A 19,268-nucleotide genomic window follows, 5' to 3' on the forward strand; every position below is an offset into this window, starting at 1 on the left:
GCCAGCAGCGCTGGCATCACGAAGTCGCTCGTGGAAGCGTTTCTGCTGTACTGAACCCCTCGTATCATAAAAGAAGCCTTCTTGGGGAGTTGGTGAAGCTCCCCGCGATGGAGGAGGAATAACGAGAATCTCGTCAACTATATCTAATTGCTTCCACTTCTTCCAACGCGGAAAGCTAATATGAACAGGCTTCCCATTGTTGCTTATATCATACTTATAACTCTTCTCATATTCCTCTCGTAGGCGGTTATCTTCTTCTTTTTGTAATTGCTTCAAGCTGCGGCGTTGGCGGCAAAGCTCCTCTTCTTGCTCTTTCTTCGTTGAAGCATTGAGACGTTCTCGCACCTACTTAACTGTAACGCTATTAATATATAATCTTGATGGCATTACCTTCTTCCTCTTCTTCCTCTTGTTGTTTACAGAGGCAATACGATCGAGTCGGGTCTTTATGTGCTCTTCTGCGAAGCTATTCAGAACTACAGCCTCACATACAACATCTTCCAAAACGCCGAAGGAATGACGAGTAGGTGAACTGAAGCCATCGCGATAGTTGCGTTTAAGATGACGAGCAACTTCGCGAGCATCTTTAAAGCGCGCTTCTTTTGGAAGAAGTGACGGCAGAGCAGGATTTGTAATAGCGAGAAGAGACTTCTTCTTCTCCCTGACTTTGTGAATAACTGCCGCCCCGTTTACAGGGAAAATTCCGCTCTTCTCAAAGCCGTTCATGATGTTATGAACTGAGAAGCCTTCTTTAATTATCTCGCTTAGCTTGCTGACGAAGTCGGAGCGCTTGAAATTGAGATAACCTTCGCGGATGTGATGCCGCAGACGTTTTTGGTGAGAATTTTTCAGCAGCTGAAATACTCCAACATCTAGAGGTTGTGTATGATGTGTTGAATGGGGAGGAAGAATGAAGATCTCGATATCGAAGCAAATACAATAATCCATAAGCTCCAAGGAGGTCTTGCCGGTGAAGCCGTCGATAACAAGGAATCGCCAAATCCGCTCCTTTTCAGGCCGCTCAAAATACGGCTGATGCCAAATGAAGTCAGGCATATCGATATCTCTCATATACTCATCACAGCCAAACCAGTCAGTAAAAGTAATACCTCTAGACTGTGCCTTTGCTGTGCATTCGAAGGAATTGCGATTAAAATGACGGATCCAATCCATCGAGATCTCTGCGTTGGAAAAGCCGCTCTCAGAGCGAGCGAAGCGAATACCCTCATCCAAATCATCAACATCCCAAGATTCCGTTGGCCAAGTCTTAAATACCATTAATGGAGGTATCATGACTAAAAATATATTAGAATATGCACAGAAGTCCAGAGAATACTTACATCCAGCTGCATTCGCGCATACAAGCATCGTGGTTGATTCTCTGTTGGTAAAAGAAACAACATCGTGTTTAGCATTAAGCATCTTCTTCACGAAAATCACCTCAAGCCTCTCGCGAAGGGCGCCAATCCGTATGCCGCATTCATCGGCGTTGAACATCTGTGAGGCCTCGATATCTCGGTTTTTAACAGCTACACCAAGGTCAGTATAGAATTGCTCAAGATCTTCAATATCTCCAGCTTCAAATCCTGCCCTTTCTCGGTCGAAAGCTCGAACTAACTTCTTCTTCTGCAGCTGCGGATTATCGCGAAGAAACCGCCTATACCATCCATCGCCAACAGGCCCTGCTGGAGGCGTTCGTGATGCCCTCAAATCATTCGCTGCCTCTTCAATAAGTAGCTGATTACAGGGAAAACCTGCTCTCTCGAGCCAAACGATATACGCGATCACGGCACGCTCCTCAGCCTCATCGAGATTCCTCGGCCGGCCGCGGCTGTTATTACTGAAGTCAGGTTTTCCGTATAGCTTCATTGACTTCAGATGACGACCAACAGCACTCTTGGAGGCCCTGAATCTATCCGCAGCTTCTCTCACGGTGAGAGGCTTCCCTTCCTTAGTGTTGCGGTGGCGGCGTTGTGAGAGCAAAATCGCACGTGCGGCCGCAACGGCAGGATTGAGTTGATAAAGATCAGTCATAGTGACGGTGTAGATGAAAATTCAAATTAAGATACAAGATATGACCGAATAATACTTAGAAATGTCTTTCAAAAGTTGGGTTTTTGGTGGTGAAATCAAGCAAATTCGGACTGAGCGGGGTATTCGGCTGTCCCAGATTTTTGCCCTTGTCCCAGATTTTTGCCGCCCACTCTATGAGTGGGGTTCCTTTTTAGTCAAACCCACGAGTAGCGGTAACAGTCGAAGGGCGCCACAGTCACGATATAGGTGTCAAGAATGTAATGTAGCTTCATGTAGACTTGGCAATTGCTGGGACCTTTGACACAACCAAAGTTAGGTGGGGATAAATGTATCTTTGATTTAATGCATTTTTATTGGCTACCCCCGCTGCTAGGTACGGAAGTGGAGGCTTCAATTTGTATGGGTTTTTAAATAAACTCTAACTTACCTTCAGTTCATTTATCAATTGTTGATAGGTGGGAACCTAAATTTAATAATCTTCTTTTTAATTTACATCGCTTCATTTCGTCAAGGTGTCTTATCGGGCTCTTATGACGACCGGCGCTAAGCTAATAAGTCTTTAATAACCTATTGTATGAACACTACTACTTAATACCCTGCATTCTTAAGTTTAAGCGACGAGAGGCACCGTCATCTCGACTAAATCGTTCAGGGCTAGATAAAAGTCAAGTTCACAGCTATAAGTACTGTGCGTCCACCCACCAACGGACGAGAGGCACCCAGAGTTCCTCCTCACCTGATCTTCCAACGTTGAGTACCGGATTCAATATGACTCGCAAGCCGACTATCGTTTTCGCACCAGGGGCATGGCACTCCCCGGACTCGTTCCGACTTGTTCGCAATGCATTGCAAGCCAGGGGTTGGGAGACTGACGCCGTCACGTACCCGTCTGTCGGTGCCGAGCCGCCCACCAAGGGGATTCCCGACGACGCTGCGGCGCTGCGCAACGTTCTCGATGATTTAGCTAATCAAGGTAAGCAGATTGTTCTGGTCGTCCACTCGTATGGAGGCCTGGTTGGTGCAAACGCCGTCCCAGGCCTTGGCTACGAGCAGCGACAGAAGGAGGGCAAGGCGGGAGGGATCGTCACGTTCCTTTACCTCGCTGCATTCGTAACGCCCGTGGGCCAGAGCATTCTCAAACTTCTTGGAGGACGGTGGCTTCCCTGGATGCGTGTAGAGGTAAGAAGTGTGGAGTCGACCACCGATTCCAAAACACCAGCGCAACATCCCCTGGTACATAGAGGACCATGGCTAAATTGTCGATCATGCACACAGGGCTCGTACGTATTTGCAGACACACCAGAGGAGGTATTTTATCATGATGTGCCTCTAGATCTGCAGAAAGAGGCGGCTGCGGCTCTCACACACGAATGCGTGCGTGCGTGGACGGATGAGGTAGACTACGAGCCTTGGCACGACATGCACTGCTTATACTTTGTCTGCGAAGAAGACAGAGCTGTCCCTGCCGCCGTGCAAGAGCAGATGGCTCAAATCCTAGGCCCGGATTCAGTTATTTTCCGGAGCAGAACCTCGCACTCGCCCTTCTTGTCAGCGGTTCAAGACGTGGTGGATGGAGTCGAAAAGGCGGCGCACTCGGGCCAGATGAGGGTCCAGCTATAGAGTTGCGGTGACGACAGTGATGATAGCAGTGGCTGTCCGATCCACGCTCTTCACTCCTGATTTGGCAGGGAGATTGGTTCCGGGCGACACCGGGCGTTTCATTACCACTGATGCGATGCAATCCCTGTCGAATAATCATTGGCCTCGCTGTAGAAAAAGAAAATTCAGTAGAACCCTCCATTAAGGATATGGCTAACCCTTCAGTGACGCCCGCCCTAGTACGAAGTAGTTTTAATGACGTTACATAGGGCAAGAATAAAGTTTCGGAGAACGCCGCATTGCTGTTGTATATCATCTCTGTTCATAGAGAACCAACCCGAGAATGCCTCATTCATCTCTGTTAGTGGCCTAAGTGGCAGGCCTCTATACGCTAAGATCCTAACGCATAGTGGCTGATTCGCGGCGGATTGTCAAGGTTCTAAGACTGGACCGACTAAGATGCTGGAGCCTTACCCCCACCGAGGAGATATCCCCCATTTTCGGGTCGCGGGGATCAGCGTCTACAGCGCGCACTAGATGGAGCTACCGCTGCCTTATCCGTTGGCTCGTCTCGGCAGGAGTCCATGACTCGCCAAGCTTTTTTCAAGCCCCTGGGAAAGGCTTTGTCGATCCCCTTGTAGCTTTTCGGCAACTCTCTGCCTGGTCGGTATAAGTATTGTCGAGGCCAACACCTATATCTGCAACCGTCAGTGCTGTTTCCATCCATCCACCGTACCCAAGACCAAAGATGGGTTCTCTCCCAGAACCGCCTCCAGGTCTCGACCTCGACGAGACCAAAGTCCCAGCCCTTGTCTCTGGCTTTGTCCTGACCTGGGTTTTCGGGGCTGTCAGTATCTGTCTGCGTATCACATCGCGAAGACTTGTTCAGAACCAGCTCTGGTGGGATGACTGGCTCATTGTTGTTTCGCTGGTATTTTTTCCCTCCTACAAACCTTCCCTATTCCCTCGAAACCCATGACTAACAGGGCATAAATGCAGCTATTCTCTGCTGGGTTCATGTTTGACGTAACCTGCTACAGTGCGTTGTTTGATGTCGTAGCCCGATATGGCAGCCAATACTGACAGTTCGTACAGTGACTACTCGCGGTGGCTTTGGCAAACACATCTGGGCTGCACCGCTGGACGGACTTGAGGTTTACTTTCACGGCTTATTTATCGCCGAGTACCTGTATACCATGAGCATTGTCTTGGTTAAGTGGTCTATACTTGCTCTTTACTGGCGGATTTTTGGCTCGGTGCGCTCAACCCGGTTACCCATCTGTATTTTATTTGGCATTATTTCAGCTTGGGGAATCGCCGTCGTACGTTCCCCACCCCCTCTTCCGCTGTTCCTTAGTCGGCACACCGTTCATCTCCCCAGTATACTGACTAGATGCCTAGATCCTCGTTTCGACTTTTCAATGCCTGCCCGTGTCCGCATTTTGGCTTCGGTTCGACCCCAACGGCGGTAGTGACATGATATACAAATGCCCAGTTAACGTCAGAATGTTCTTTATTGCAAATGCAATACCGAATATCATCACCGATATATTAATTCTTCTCGTTCCCGTCCCGGGAATTTGGAGCCTACAACTGCACACCGCGAAGAAGATAGCAGTCTTGGGCATCTTTGCGCTCGGCCTATTGTAAGCAGACCTGCACGTCGCAAGTTAGGATTTGTTGATTGGGGCTAATTCAATCCTCGGACCAGTGTCACCGCCGTGTCTTTCGTCCGGCTGTACTATGTGGTTGCGCTCGACTTTTCCAGCATAGATGTCACTTGGTTGTTTAGCGAAGAGATGATGTGGACTGGAATCGAAGTCAACGTTGGGACCGTCTGCGGTAAGTCGGGCATGCGCCTCCCCGCCCGATCATGTTGCCCTGATTATCTCTTAGCTTGTCTTCCGTCCCTGAAACCTATATTATACCTTGCCATATACGGCCGAGCTCGGCATAGCACGCCGAGGGCCACTGGAGGAAGTCTGTCGGGAATTGTAACTATTGGCGGCTCTGGAGATCCTCGCAAACACGACAGGGGTGTGCGGTTGAATACACCCAACGACGGAGCTCGCAGCTCAACCTCGATTGCACACGCTCCCTCCAATCACCAATTCCATGATGATACCTATCCGTTTTCGGCATTGACAGACAACGAGTCGGATTCGTGGCAAGATCTCGGAATCCACGATTTGGAGATGGATCAGATAGCCAAGACGGGCGGGGGAAGACGAGAGCGAATGTGATTGGTGATAGCACGTAGAATGCATTACTAGATGTTTGAGGAGGCTCGCAAAGTTCTATCTGCAGAGTATCTCCGGAGATCCCTGGGTCTAGCATGGCCGCAGCTTTATTCCGTTGCCCAAAGTCCTAGTCAGACACACTATCCATTCACATCCACCGACAGCCCGACCCAATCCGCATCTTGCTCAGTGTTGCCGGCTCAGCAGGAGAAGTCGAGCGGCGCCTTCAACCACCCTTCCACGGGCCGGGACACCGCCAAGCCAAACCAAGTGAGCACTAACGCCGCCACTTCACTTTCCTCTGCCCTCACGTGGTATTAGGCACTAAGAAACACACTTACAGGATCAGCACCTGCCGGCGCTACTTGGAGATTTAGTAGCGGCCGATTTGCAATTGCGAGGGCCGGCCGTGATCTTCTGCAAGACGGGTAGCGGAAAGTTCACAGCCATAGGCGGTGCGGTTACGTTTGGTCATCCTGAGACATTGCTTCTCGTTCTTGGCCGAAACGCCGGATCACGCCGGCCTCGCCGTGCTGCGGAATGGTCTATTCTCTGGCGTTGAGGCGACAGACAGGTGTAACGGGCTAGTACTCAACGGGAAGTCACCGTGCGGGATCTAGAAGGCTTTTTGACAACCGCAACTGCCAAATGACGTACTGTTCGAAGGGGCTTTTGTTGGCCTGAAGCTGGATAGCTTTAAATGCGTATGGCGTACTGTACACATAGAATATTTGGCGACTCTGGCTATTTCTTTGTCTTTGAGTGTCTTCTCTCCTTGTAACTTACTAGACTAACTCACCGCCACCCCACACACCCCCCGTCCCCGAACACCCGTGATAGCATCACAACGCGAATCCGTAGATGACTTCAATTAATTCTACAATAACGAGTATTTATTCAATTTAACTGAGAGTTTGGAAACTGATTTACGAATATTGTATCTGCAGTCTGTGTTTTTGGCGGATTCTTTTTACGTTGTTTTCTCTTATTTCCCTCGATCTGATGTAGTACGTTCTTTTCAACCTGATCACGAGCCGAGATAATCTGTTCAATCTCAGGGAAAGCCTTGTTGGGGTCAAATTGAACGGCGACTCGGCCAGTGGGCTCTCTTGCTGCTACTGACGCCTTCAGTACTGCTTTTTCCTCCTCTAGGCGTTGAATTTGACTGTTCTTCTGGTCGATACATTTCATCGCTTTCTTTATGATACAATTGAAGTCGCGAATAAAGGTATTTCCTTGACTTTGCACGGCTTCCAGTTGTTTTTGAATATCGGCACTTCCTTGGGGCGTACTCCAGATCGTATCAGCGATTACTTGGGCCTTCCTTGGTGTTATAGGCCCGTTGAAGCGCTTGCGTTTCTTCTCCCTTGGCTTCAACGCCGCCAACGCCTTCTGTAGATTGATCGGGAAAAGCCCAGGGGCCGAGAAACCACTTATTATGTTCCTACAGCTCAGGGCTTTCAATGAAGCACTCTCATAAGCTTTTAGGAAGAGTCGTTGTTGGTGTGGCGAGGTTGCTTCGTATGAGGCCCAAGAGCGGGTAAACTGGCGATAGTACGTTTTCAACGGACCAAATACGGCAACATCGAGCGGCTGAGTGATATGTGATGAGTGTGAGGGTAACCAAGAGAGCCAAATCTTATTCAGCCATGCCTTTTTCATCAATTCCGCTGTAATATGTGACTTATGCTGGTCTAGAACTAATAGTCTCCATTGATTAGGATCCTTCGGCTTAGTCTGCGGTACGAATACCCCCATGAACCAACGGACGAAGATGTCGCTGTTAGACCAACCGGTTGGACTGCAAGTGTACTTCCAATCAGGAAAAACGGCTGGAAACCACTGTCCTTGGAAGTTCTCGCCGGTAAAAACGACACAAGGCGTGAGACGCCGACCGTCCGCTGATACGGACTCGATTATCGAGCTCCAAGTCGTATTATCGGACTTTATCCTCTCTGAGGAAGAAGTCATCGCCGTTCCGGCTACTATGCCACCGTTAGTCTCACCGATTTAAACGCCGGTCTCGTCAATGTTGTACATATAAGGCCTAGTTATCTTCTTCGTGTTGACTACCCAGTTAAGACCATCGTAGTACTCGGAAAGTGACTCCTTCGTCACACAACGCTTCCTCGCGGATTCTATGACTCGCGATGGCTTCAATTCTATACTCGAATGGCGGGTAAAGAATCTGTTAACCCAGTTCTTGCCGACATAAGAGACTTGCCCGTTGACTGATGATAACGCCTGTGCGAAGTCATGGATATCCTTCTTCGTGGGAGGCTGAAAAGCGCGCTCTCGTTCGATAATATAGTTGACTAGGTCATCTTCCTGCTCTACAGTAAGCGACTGATCTTTCTGATGTGCCGTGCGGATATCCTGGCCTCCGGCGCATCGATCATGCAATGTTGAGAGCTTGACCGAGTGTTTTACCGCCGAGGGCCGCAAACCAATGATTTCCACGTCCTCAATGGCCAATAACATCCTCTTTTCATAATCTGATAGCTGCGATTCTATTGCCATTGAAATAAATAAAAACGGATTTTATTTGACAAATACAGAATAAAATGAAGAATCCTGTGTTGATGACGCGTTGATGGTGTTGAAGTGTGCGGGGACAGGGGGTGTGTGGGGTGGCGGTGAGTTAGTACGGTGGGCGATAGGGGGGACTGTTGCAAAACTCCTGGTGGTTTCCATTTGGGTTTAGGGGCTTTACTTCTTAGTCATCTGAGTACCTTGGAATCGTCAGAAAAATGTACTGCGGACTAGCTGCGGGCTCGCGCTGTAGCCAACATCAGATGAATGGTTGACAGGGAAGTCTAATTTCGCCATTGCGAACAACTGAGCCTCTCCCCATCCAATAGCATTGTGTAATTAGATCATAGAGAGAGACCCCTAGCTCAGCGCGTCCTGTGCCCCAGTAGGGGACTTTACGGGGCCGATGGCCCCCCTGACGAAAAATACACATACATTAATCAATCCACAACTGCTACTCGTTACTAATGGCCTGATCTTCTGTCTCTCAAAGTACACACCTAATGCGACACACTGGTGGACAATCGCCACAGCGCAGACACCTACCATGTCATCATGAACACAATCTGAGTCGATTTTTTTGTAAATAAACTCGCTGCCTAAGCTTTGATTTGTATTTCATGATTACAGCTCATCCTGTTTCAGACATCGCCAAAGTTTGACTGGCCATTCCCCTTCCATTCGCAATAAAAAGCAGCCTGGTGAGCCCATGGCGGTTAACCCGGTAATTCTGTTTCTGGTCAGCAGTGGTTTAGCGTCGTAACCGCCTACTAAAAAGAGCTTAGCGACTTCATACACTGCGAAGAAGGGCGATATTGTTCTTGCACATGGAGGGCAAGGATCATGACCCCGGTGAATAACTTCATGGTTGAAATGAGCCCCAAAACACGGGCAGAATGCTGTCTAGAAGATCAGCAGACTGAGCATACGCATAAGAGACCGACTCTCGTCGCTCCTGTGGATAGAAAACCAGGCGCTCATTTAACCTTGAGCTGCCCATCCGTACATGTCATACCCGCATGAGACCGCATCTTGCTTCAAATTAATTAAAATGCATTCTGCTGGTTTGGTGCGCCTCGTGGCTATGACAGGATCTTGCCGCGACGCTAAAAATCGAGAAATTCAAGCTGAGGTACAGAGCACAATGTACTGCGGGGCGGAGTGAATATGCCGCTAACCCAATTTAACACACTTGCAGTGATTTCAGGGGTTTTGCAACAGTCACCTCTATAGCCTGCCATAAGTTAGTCTAGTAATTATGTTACAGTTCAGAAATAAGCAGAGTCTGCCAGATTTGGCTCTATTGTAATTAAGTTATAATAGGGTAGGCATAAGTTAGTTATATCTTTTAATACTATTTTATAACGTATGTGATAAGCAGGCGGCGCACTTTTCCCCCCTGCACCTAACTTTTTATCTAATCAATTAGTTCTCAACAACCGATGATGTCAAGCATAAATACGCAGGCTCGGACCCTTCTTACCCTTCGGGCCCTGCAAAATGACCCAAAGCCAAGCATCCGACGTGCTCCAAAGACCTATCAGATTCACGAGCAGCGGCTACGTCGTCGCCAAAATGGCATTTTTTCAATGCGCGATACTATCCCAAAGTCACGCAGACTATCTGATCTAGAAGAACAGATAGTAGTTCAATTCATTCTCGACCTAGATTCGCGAGGATTTCCCCCTCGACTGCGATTTGTTGAAGAAATAGCCAATCGACTACTAGCTGACCGCGACGCGTCACTTGTCGGCAAGCGCTGGGCTCATAACTTTGTCAAGCGACAATCAGAGCTCAAGACGCGTTTTTCACGTAAATATGAATACCAGAGGGACAAGTACGAAGATCCAACTGTAATGCGGAAGTGGTTTGTTCTTGTGCCGAATTTAATCGGGAAGTACGGTATCCGATCAGACGATATCCGGAACTTTGATGAGACTGGCTTTATGATGGGCACGATCTGAAGTGGCATGGTTGTCACAGGCACAGAAAGACGTGGAAGACCAAAATTAGTGCAGCCTGGAAACCGGGAATGGATTACAGTCATCCAGGCGATGAATGCGGAAGGCCGGGCAATCGATCCATTTCTCGTGGTTGCAGGCCAATATCACCTTGCCAATTGGTACCGAGAATGCGATCTCCCGGGCGATTGAGCTATTGCAACGAGCCCAAATGGCTGAACAGATAATAAGTTCGGCCTCGAGTGGCTAAAGCACTTTGATCGGTCTACAACTAAGCGATCAACTGGTCCCTATCGTCTTCTAATCCTCGATGGTCACGAAAGTCACCATTCGGCCGACTTTGAGGCATATTGTAAGGAAAAGAAGATTATTACGCTCTGTATGCCACCTCATTCGTCTCATCTTCTCCAGCATCTTGACGTCGAGTGCTTTGGGTCGCTCAAGAAAGCCTATAGTCGGAAAATAGAGCATCTGATCAGATGCTCTATAACTCACATTTTGAAGACCGAGTTCTTCCCGGCCTTTTATGCCGCTTTTCAAGCTACATTTACAAGAAGTAATATTTGGGGAGGTTTTAGAGGAGCCGGGCTTGCTCCTTTTGACCCAGAACATGTAATCTCAAAGCTTGATGTACAGCTACGGACTCCAACGCCTCCCGAGGAGGCTGCTAAACCATCGACCTCTTGGACTTCAAAGAGCCCAACAACAGCAATTGAGGCCCGATCTCAGTCTGAATACCTTGAAAGGCGAATCAGAAGGCATAAGAGTAGCTCACCAGAGTCAATTATAGAAGCTTTAAAGTCTAGTACTAAAGCAACAAAGGCAGCTATACATCGACTAGCCTTGGTAGAGGCTAGGTTAAAGGATCTTGAACAAACAAATAAGATAATAAGTCGGCGCCGAAGGGGAACAAGGACTAGACTACAGAAAGGAGGGACTATGACTGTACAGGAAGCATCGCAAGTAATTGATCAGATGGATGTTGATATGCAAGTAATAGCTGAATTATCGAAAAAGTGGTGGTCAAGGAAGATCGGCGCGACCGGGTGTTCGGCGTTGTAGTGTATGCGGCAAGGACGGACATAATGCAAGGACCTGTCAGGTAGTTATTCAGATATCTGGGGAAGAGTATAGCGAATAGTTTTAATTAATTAGCTAGTTTGTGGTGGTTTTATAGTAATATAAAGCCAAATGGTTGAGATTTTTGGTCAGCATACTTGTCCGGTCAGCATGCTTATCAACCACGTTATCCTATCTTTATTTAATTTATATTTATTAGTATATAATATAGGGAATTGATAGAGCGGCATGACGGTTTTAATACAGAGGCATGACCTTACAGCGGCATGACTTTCACGGGCTTTGATTCGCTAAATTTTTAATTGTTAGTAGATTATGGATTCTGCCCCCTGTATTAAAAGTACTACAGCTTTAGCTCTCCACATTTTTTTGACCTTAGCTCCGAACCAGCCATAATAGCTCTAGGCGCGTAGACGCGTTCCCACCTCTTGACCTCATGTCTTTTATCACTTCCATAATGTCTTCCCCTGCAGTGGAACGACGTATAGGCCTTCGTAGGCCGCGAAGCTTAAGCCCTAGCAATCAAATACACCGTGAAAAACGACAGCGAACAAGCCGACAAGCCAGTTTTAGCCCTCCTTTACTCGTAAATCGACCGAACTCTGCAAGCAGTTCCGCAGCAAGCATCGGCCAATACTATAGAACAGGCGACGAAGATACGCTAAGCAATCTCTTTGCTTCTTATCCACAGACTTTTTCGACCTTCCCACTGCCTCACGGCTCGCAGGGCCTCCACGAACCTGCGTGGGATCTGCGGTTTGATTACGAGATTTACCTTCTAAATGAGTTTCCATCAGGGAGGACACGACTTCAGCGAGTCAGGGTCCCTATTCCAGGTCCCGAAATCGACCCTCCACCTTTCTCCTCCCCACCAGAGCCAGCCCAACGGCCATCGACCCCAACAAGAGCTGAGTTCGAATCTGCTATGAAAATTGTACGGCAGGTTGTTGGTGAAGGCCAGAGTCTGACTATTGACCTTGCTCGGTCATACGAACGAGTGCGTGCATGGCGAGAGCGATGGGGTTGGTCGCCGCTCAGCTCAGACGCCTACGAATCTCCTCCACCATACTCTCCACCGCGCAAGTCACCTACACAGATTCTTCAAGTATCACCAAGGGCCGAATCACCGGAATCATTATCTTTTCCACAAATCTCTTCACCTTTTCCAGGCCCAATCCCTAGCCCACCTATTACAGGCGATCCGGCGCCATCGGCTGAAGCTCTCTTCGACTCGGTCAATATGTTCGCGAAAGAAAACGGGTTTGGCATCGTTCGAAGGAATGCCTATTCATATAAACGACGACGGATAAGATACTCGCTTCAGTGTGATCGATTTGGACAGCCAGGGGCTTCAAAAGGCGCAGGCCTTCGACAGCGTAAATCTCGAAAGTGTGGCTGTAAGTGGATGGTAATTGCTGAAGCCCTGGAAGAGGGCAAATGGCTTCTACGACAACATCCAAACTTGGAACACAGCCAGCATAACCATGGACCTAGTATCACATCGTCTGCGCACCCCTCCCATAGACGACTCACTACGCCAGTAAGGGCAACCATTGAATCAACAAGTCGTCGAGTCGGCATCCGGGCTCGTGATGTTCGGGCCGTGGTCGAAGAGCAACATCCTGAATCGTCATTTACTCAGAGGGATATCTACAACGCCCGCGCGCTCATCAACCGGGAAAAGCTAAATGGCTACACACCTACTGCGGTATTAATCAAGCTCTTCGATGAGATGGAGATTTCCTACCTTGTCAAGTGGGCTGATGACCAACCAAACCGTCTACTGGGTCTTGTCTGGACGTTTCCTTATTGCATCCAGATGTGGAAGCGGTTCCACGAGGCCATAAGCTTTGACAACACATACAATACTAATCGATTCAAGCTTCCCTTATTCCAAGCCACCGGTCAGACCTGTCTTGGGACTGTATTCAACGCAGCCTTCGGCCTGATCTACAATGAGAGAATAGAAGGCTTCCAATTCCTCGCTGAGAGCATTCGCCAGCTTATAGACCAGCACTCTATTAGGCAACCTGATGTCATTATCACCGACTTCGACGACTCTATGAAGGCCGCCCTCAATGATCAGTTTCCTGACGTGCAGCAACAACTTTGCATCTATCACATTAACTCGAATGTCCTGCTTAAATCGAAGCAGAAGTGGGCTAAGAAACGGAAGAGCAGTAGTAGCCCTGACGCCAGTGACTGGGAGGATTCTGCCTCTCAGACCCAGGCTGAGCTCAGCGTTACGGACAAACAGCTGGTCCACGCGCTTACCGGTAAGAATAAGGTCATGATAAGAGAGCTGGTCACGCTGGGTTCGTCAGAAAGTATTTACGGGTCCGTGAAGAACTGACCAATTGAATGTTATATAAAGTCATGCCGCTGTAAGGTCATGCCTCTGTATCAAAACCGTCATGCCGCTCTATCAATTCCCAAAGTCAAATACGTCACCCAGTTGCCATTACCTTCTAAGACCTCAAGCATGTGATATTTCACAAACTATTTTAAAATACAATCCTTTTAGGTAAAAGCCAGGGCTGCATAGTATACCTAAAAAGGATGAAAGCAGATAATTAGAAATTAAGAAAGGTCAGCCGCATAACATCCTGCAGGAGCTATGCCAGGTTTCTGTTTCCGTCTCTCTCAGTTCTAGTCAGCATGATATCGGATAAGTGTATATCCTCAATCCCCTAGGCTCTTGGGTAGTGTTGCTTGATCTATGCAGGGTTCTCTCCCTATAGACGGGTCCTGACAGAGTTCAGCGACATGTCGAGGATGATGCTTGGTGACAGTGGCATTGGCGCAAGTTAACCCCTGTGGCTTGTGGATTCTCTGATAGGATGAACTCCTTGGACGAGTTATAGGCGCCCGCTTTGGGAAGGGGGAGTAGTTTGCCATAGCTTCTTGTGCAGTGTTTGGGGAGCTTCGACCAGGAGGTCGAGAATCCTGTTCCTTCGGCCAACCCTGTCTAATGTTTTATGGGGTCAAGTTTGTGTGGGGATTTCAGGAAGTGGTTTTTCTGGAGGTGGTGTTGACGGGGGTCCCAGTAAGTGAGGCTTGGCAGGGAACAAAAAGGCATGGTGTAGCTTGTTTGAGAGATGAGAGTTGTTACTTTCGTTGGTTTCTTTGGGTTCAGGCATAGGGTTAACCCAGATTTTATCGGAGGGTTGGTGGTACTGGTAGGCCTCCTCATGGGATGTCTCTGGTTTGGCTTGGTCGTCAACAGTGCCAGGTGAGGATCTGTTAAATCTAATTGACCTCACGACCTTATGTCCGAAACATTGGCAGGGGCACTTCTGCGAGCCAACCTCCATATGTGGGCTTGTAGTGCTGCCTTGATAAAAGTGCTTGCGAACCCACTTGAGGTGGAATGGCCCGTTTAGCTGTTTGGTGTTGCGGGCCATTACAGGAAAATGAAGAATGCTCAAATGCAGTCGAGTGGCAAGCAGAAAGAGGACTAAACGAGGGCTCCTAAGGCGCAACTAATCTGGTGGGACATTTACACACGCACGGGTGTTATATGCGTTTCTTCTATATATCGAAACAAATCCCTTTTCAAGAGTGACCCATGGATAGGGGTATTCACACTTGGAGGGACAGATACACAACCAACTCGGTAGACGTCGTACAGCCTTTTTCTTCTTCAGGGGTTAGGTCTGGGGCCTGGAATTCTGCATGCTGACCTCGATGTCGAAGCCACCTACCCGGAATCCATTGTATTGTCCTAGTTTGCACTTTTCAGTTGCAAGGTTCAAACGGCATACATACCAGTCGCCAAGCCTTGTTGAAGCGGGAGCCGGTTCAGAGTAAGCAATTAGTTACAGGGCCAAAGCGCTGTGGCGCCATGCTTTGTTGGGGTAGTAAGAGTAAGGCTGGGGTATTACGTGTACGCTACGCTCAGACTCAGGACGACACAGCGCGTTACATTTTCGTATTCTGTTGTTAAAATTTTAAAGCCAGCATTGGCACTTGGATTCAGGCCACGGTCAAGTAGTTGGCTTCGGTTTCAGCATGGCTCCATAAACTTAATCCCTATCATTGGCCAAACAGACTACCTCCACTTCGCTAGCGGACTGCTTACTAGGCTGAGGCTGAAAAAATATCGAGTGGCCTGTTACGGAATAGCTCGGTTTAGCTAGGATGCTGGAGTCATGGAGTTGTCTCGCTTTGTTCACCAGCTGCATTATAGTTAGTCTGAGTGCTCTCGAACGGCCGTTTCATGATAATATTTAGTCAACTCGACTTCAGGATGCATATTTACAGAAAGCTAGAGATAATGATAATAATGAATGTTTCCCAAGTCCATAAATTCCATGTTTCTTAATATGTATACCGGATAAGGCCCGGATATACATTGTACACGCCTCCCCTCGTTCCGATCATTCAAACACTTGAAACTCGGAATTTATCCACAACGAAAGAAAAGTAGTTAGCTAATTAAAAAGCCTGAACCCCTCTTTTTGACTTAAAATTCGATCAGGGGCACTTGCACTGACCAGCGATTGGGCCTCCTTCGAACATTCGACAGTGGGTTTTATTGGGTAATACGTCCTGTAAACCGTACGGATACAGCTAGCTACCTTAGCGTGACAGGGGTAATGGGTATTCGGCTGGTAAAGTGTGAGGTCAAGGCATGTCATCACCATTTAAGAAATCATACGACAATCAATGATTGCCTATTCTGTTCCCTTACTGCCATCCTCGATTCTATTCGTTGAGCGTTTTTGAGTTGCTAGCCTACACTTGTCACTCTGTCACAAATGCCACGGGACGCCCGATGACAGGAGTGTCCCTTTACAAATTCTGACATGTGAACATAACCCCGCCGACAACCGCTTTGTCGCTCTTCGAAACGCCTTCGCCTCTTGTCAAGCACAAGCCGCAACTCCACGGCACGGGCTATCTCAGTGTCCTTTTTCTGTTCCTTTTTACCTTCCGCTGTTTTCTTAGCTGCGGCCAAACGTAATTAGAACGGTGCTCCTCTGCCATCACAAGGACATGTTGGCCCGAGGCGGAAACGATGCCCAGAGTACGAACCAGTTCGCCACCACTTCAGGCGTCCCCAGTCACGCTCACCACCCTGCTCTCGTCGCTCCACAGAGAATAATCCCTTCGCAGCAAATGTCGTGGGTAAATTGGGATCCAATTGGCTCTGCTCGCGGCATGAGTATGCATAGTATAGCCTCTGATGAGAGCGAACAAGCCAGGCTCAATACTCGAGGCATGGGCAAGAGAAACCCCTCTCCCACCAACGGCCGACGAAAAGCGGATGAGTCCACGGTCCAGGCTCCCACTAATAAGAAATCCAAGGCCAATGCCAATGCCGCTGCTACCAACAGTGACATGGATTTATCGGATGAAGGGTCCACGATGAGACTGGAGGAAAGCGTGTCCATGGCAAAGATGACAAATGAAGAGAACCGAAAGAACTTTCTCGAGCGCAATCGGTATGTCTTACAATCCCTGATTGTTCTGTATTGTGGCAGTTTACTGACTCCTCAAACCAGCGTCGCTGCCTACAAGTGTCGTCTCAGGAGGAAGCAATGGCTTACCCAGCTACAGACCAAGGTTGAGTTGTTCACTACGGAGAACAATACCTTGATGGCGCAAATAGCCCATCTCAGAGAAGAGACCGTCAACCTGAAGACACTCCTTCTTGCCCACAAGGACTGTCCAGTTGCTTATCGGCAGCAACTATATAGTGCTTCTATGTCGCAGGTTATTAAGCCCTATAGTTTATGACTCAACTCTTGTAATATAGTTAGATATATGCTGAATTAGGTTGTAGCTAGTTAGGATGGCGGCGGTATTTCTTATAGTGTAAGACATACAGGAGGGTGCGTATCGACTGGACTGCCTTCCACATGGAAAGGTGTGAAGCTGTGCCCCCGGATTCAATCGGCTGGAATATCAGCCGGCCTCCTTGACCCCGGCCGGTTTTAGCACTCAAAGCTCTCGTTATTATAGGCAGCAGATGTCTCCTTATCAGCTGGAATTAATTGGGAATTCATTAAGTTAGCATTATTAAAGTTTGAGAATCAGATCCTTCGACAGGCAATTGAAACTCTTAGCAAAAGGCGCAGAGCAAAAAAAAACCGCCTACGGAATGGAGGAAAGATGACTGTAGGTTAGGGTAGGGATGTAATTGATCAGAAAGACGTTGATGCGCAGATGGTGGCCGAATTATCGAGAAGTGGTGGTCGGGGAAGGTCAGAGCTGGCGAGAGACCGGCGCTGTAGAGCCTGTGGAAAGACTGGACATAATACAAGAACATGTCAGATAGATGTACGAATATCTGAAGAAGAGTATAGCGATTAGTCTCAATTAATTAGATGCTTTGCTGTGATTTTAAGCTCTAACGTGTTTGATAAGCGAGTGACCCAGTCCTATTTCCACCTTAAACCCGGTTTTAAAAGAATTCTTCAAAAATTCAAACTAAGCCTAAAATAGCTATAATTTTAATACCTTATATGTAAGTCTTAAAATAAGTTATATTGTTTTTCTTACATTTTTAAAAAAAAATCCTCTATCTCTTTGAGTGGCACAAGACTACAGCAGGTCACTCGCCCCACGTAGCTGACTAACCACGCTAGTACCTGCGGGGTACGTGAAGTTCTCGTCAGAAAGCTACATGATTTTTAACCACCAAATTCGTCAAAAACCTCACACAAATAGTCCCTAGCCTGTCGTAATTGAAACGATGAGCTATTCAAAGATACGAGATAGCTTAGATGATCATAGCTTTGAGACCCCTCCTTTGAGTGACCCCACCGGCGTGCCTAATTTTCCGCCCGAAGAGGGCCGCGGTCAGGATTTTCAACCTTTCAAGCTAGAATATCATGATTTCAAGATCAACCCTCTACCCAAGGAACCCCTTCAATTATTCCAGCTTTTTATACCTATTTCCCTTATACAGTCATGGATCAAATACACCAACAGCTGGGTCTCTCACCTTAAAGAAAACGGCGTTATTGACAACTGGAATACCCCTCTTTCCGAACACTCACGCATTCTCAAGTGGGAAGGCCTCTCTTCTGCAACGGCTTATGTATGGCTTGGAGTCGTTATTTACCTAGGAATCCATAGGGAAATCTCAATAAAGGACCATTGGAAGGCACCTAGCCTAGGAGATCAGCGCCCTCTTCACTGAATCATCAAGTTCATGCCCTTACGGAAGTTTCAACTGATTAGCCGGTATTTTCGCACTTTTGACTACACCAAAGTCGATGTGAGGGATGAGGGTGATCTTCCAAAGACCTTCCAAGCGGCTGAAGAGTGGTCTGACCTTATACAGAAGGTGTCAACCGAGCTCTATCTTCCAGGAATTAATCTGACTGTAGATGAGTGTATGGTGCCGTTTACAGGCAGATCAAAAGAGATAACGCTTGTCAAGGGAAAGCCCACACCGGTGGGCTTCAAAGTCTGGGTTATCGCCCAACAGGGCTTCTTTCTACAGTGGCTTTGGCACGTGAAGTCATCACCATATACCGCTGTTATCATCAACCTACCTACGCCGAAGCCGGTTGGCAAGAAGGGAAAGCTACAGACCGAGATCCCTCTTAGCAATACACAGAGCGTCGTGGTTCACCTAGTGAAAAGGCTGCTTCCTCAGACATATCACGTCTTCACAGATAACCTCTTCTCGTCACCGCAGCTCTTCCGCCTGCTTCGGCAGCTTGGCTTTGGTGCCACAGGCACGGCACGCCCTAACTGCGGCATTAGCACCGAGATGAAGCGGATAAAAGAGACCGGCAAAGCTCCTGACGGCACGCCTTTGAGGTATAACGAGGTCATATTGATCCCGATGCCGGATAAACAGGTA

At 48.0% G+C, this 19,268-nt stretch overlaps 4 protein-coding genes across 4 annotated transcripts; 3 read left to right on the plus strand and 1 right to left on the minus strand.

Moving 5' to 3' along the window:
- Positions 1-2,416: 2,416 nt before the first annotated feature.
- On the plus strand, positions 2,417-3,929 carry BKA55DRAFT_582355 (Alpha/beta hydrolase fold-1). The gene is made up of 2 exons (XM_046194115.1): positions 2,417-3,213; positions 3,310-3,929. The coding sequence occupies exons 1-2, from the start codon at positions 2,803-2,805 to the stop codon at positions 3,652-3,654; spliced, it is 756 nt and encodes a 251-aa protein (XP_046043453.1). The 5' UTR covers positions 2,417-2,802; the 3' UTR covers positions 3,655-3,929.
- A 370-nt stretch (positions 3,930-4,299) lies between these two features.
- On the plus strand, positions 4,300-5,476 carry BKA55DRAFT_582358 (uncharacterized protein). The gene is made up of 4 exons (XM_046194116.1): positions 4,300-4,564; positions 4,633-4,672; positions 4,729-4,955; positions 5,035-5,476. Exons 1-4 carry the CDS (start codon positions 4,382-4,384, stop codon positions 5,281-5,283), a joined length of 699 nt encoding a protein of 232 aa, XP_046043454.1. The 5' UTR covers positions 4,300-4,381; the 3' UTR covers positions 5,284-5,476.
- Positions 5,477-14,115: 8,639 nt separating this feature from the next.
- On the minus strand, positions 14,116-14,939 carry BKA55DRAFT_197962 (uncharacterized protein). Its single transcript, XM_046185099.1, has one exon. It carries the CDS (start codon positions 14,848-14,850, stop codon positions 14,431-14,433), a length of 420 nt encoding a protein of 139 aa, XP_046043455.1. The 5' UTR covers positions 14,851-14,939; the 3' UTR covers positions 14,116-14,430.
- A 1,147-nt stretch (positions 14,940-16,086) lies between these two features.
- Positions 16,087-17,302, plus strand: BKA55DRAFT_582386 (uncharacterized protein). The gene is made up of 2 exons (XM_046194117.1): positions 16,087-16,893; positions 16,954-17,302. The coding sequence occupies exons 1-2, from the start codon at positions 16,445-16,447 to the stop codon at positions 17,186-17,188; spliced, it is 684 nt and encodes a 227-aa protein (XP_046043456.1). The 5' UTR covers positions 16,087-16,444; the 3' UTR covers positions 17,189-17,302.
- Positions 17,303-19,268: the final 1,966 nt, after the last annotated feature.

Source organism: Fusarium redolens, assembly GCF_020744475.1.
Source record: "Fusarium redolens strain MPI-CAGE-AT-0023 chromosome Unknown BKA55scaffold_21, whole genome shotgun sequence".
NCBI classification, from domain to species: domain Eukaryota; kingdom Fungi; phylum Ascomycota; class Sordariomycetes; order Hypocreales; family Nectriaceae; genus Fusarium; species Fusarium redolens.

What these genes read in the sequence shown, in the direction of transcription:
- BKA55DRAFT_582355 (XM_046194115.1), top strand. Translation starts at nt 2,803, where the DNA reads ATGACTCGCAAGCCGACTATCGTTTTCGCACCAGGGGCATGGCACTCC. An exon ending in TTCCCTGGATGCGTGTAGAG is followed by an intron (nt 3,214 to 3,309) that starts GTAAGAAGTGTG and finishes TCATGCACACAG; the next exon opens with GGCTCGTACGTATTTGCAGA.
- BKA55DRAFT_197962 (XM_046185099.1), bottom strand. Translation starts at nt 14,850, where the DNA reads ATGGCCCGCAACACCAAACAGCTAAACGGGCCATTCCACCTCAAGTGG.
- BKA55DRAFT_582358 (XM_046194116.1), top strand. Translation starts at nt 4,382, where the DNA reads ATGGGTTCTCTCCCAGAACCGCCTCCAGGTCTCGACCTCGACGAGACC. An exon ending in GGCTCATTGTTGTTTCGCTG is followed by an intron (nt 4,565 to 4,632) that starts GTATTTTTTCCC and finishes GCATAAATGCAG; the next exon opens with CTATTCTCTGCTGGGTTCAT. An exon ending in GTTTGACGTAACCTGCTACA is followed by an intron (nt 4,673 to 4,728) that starts GTGCGTTGTTTG and finishes CAGTTCGTACAG; the next exon opens with TGACTACTCGCGGTGGCTTT.
- BKA55DRAFT_582386 (XM_046194117.1), top strand. Translation starts at nt 16,445, where the DNA reads ATGTTGGCCCGAGGCGGAAACGATGCCCAGAGTACGAACCAGTTCGCC. An exon ending in AACTTTCTCGAGCGCAATCG is followed by an intron (nt 16,894 to 16,953) that starts GTATGTCTTACA and finishes TCCTCAAACCAG; the next exon opens with CGTCGCTGCCTACAAGTGTC.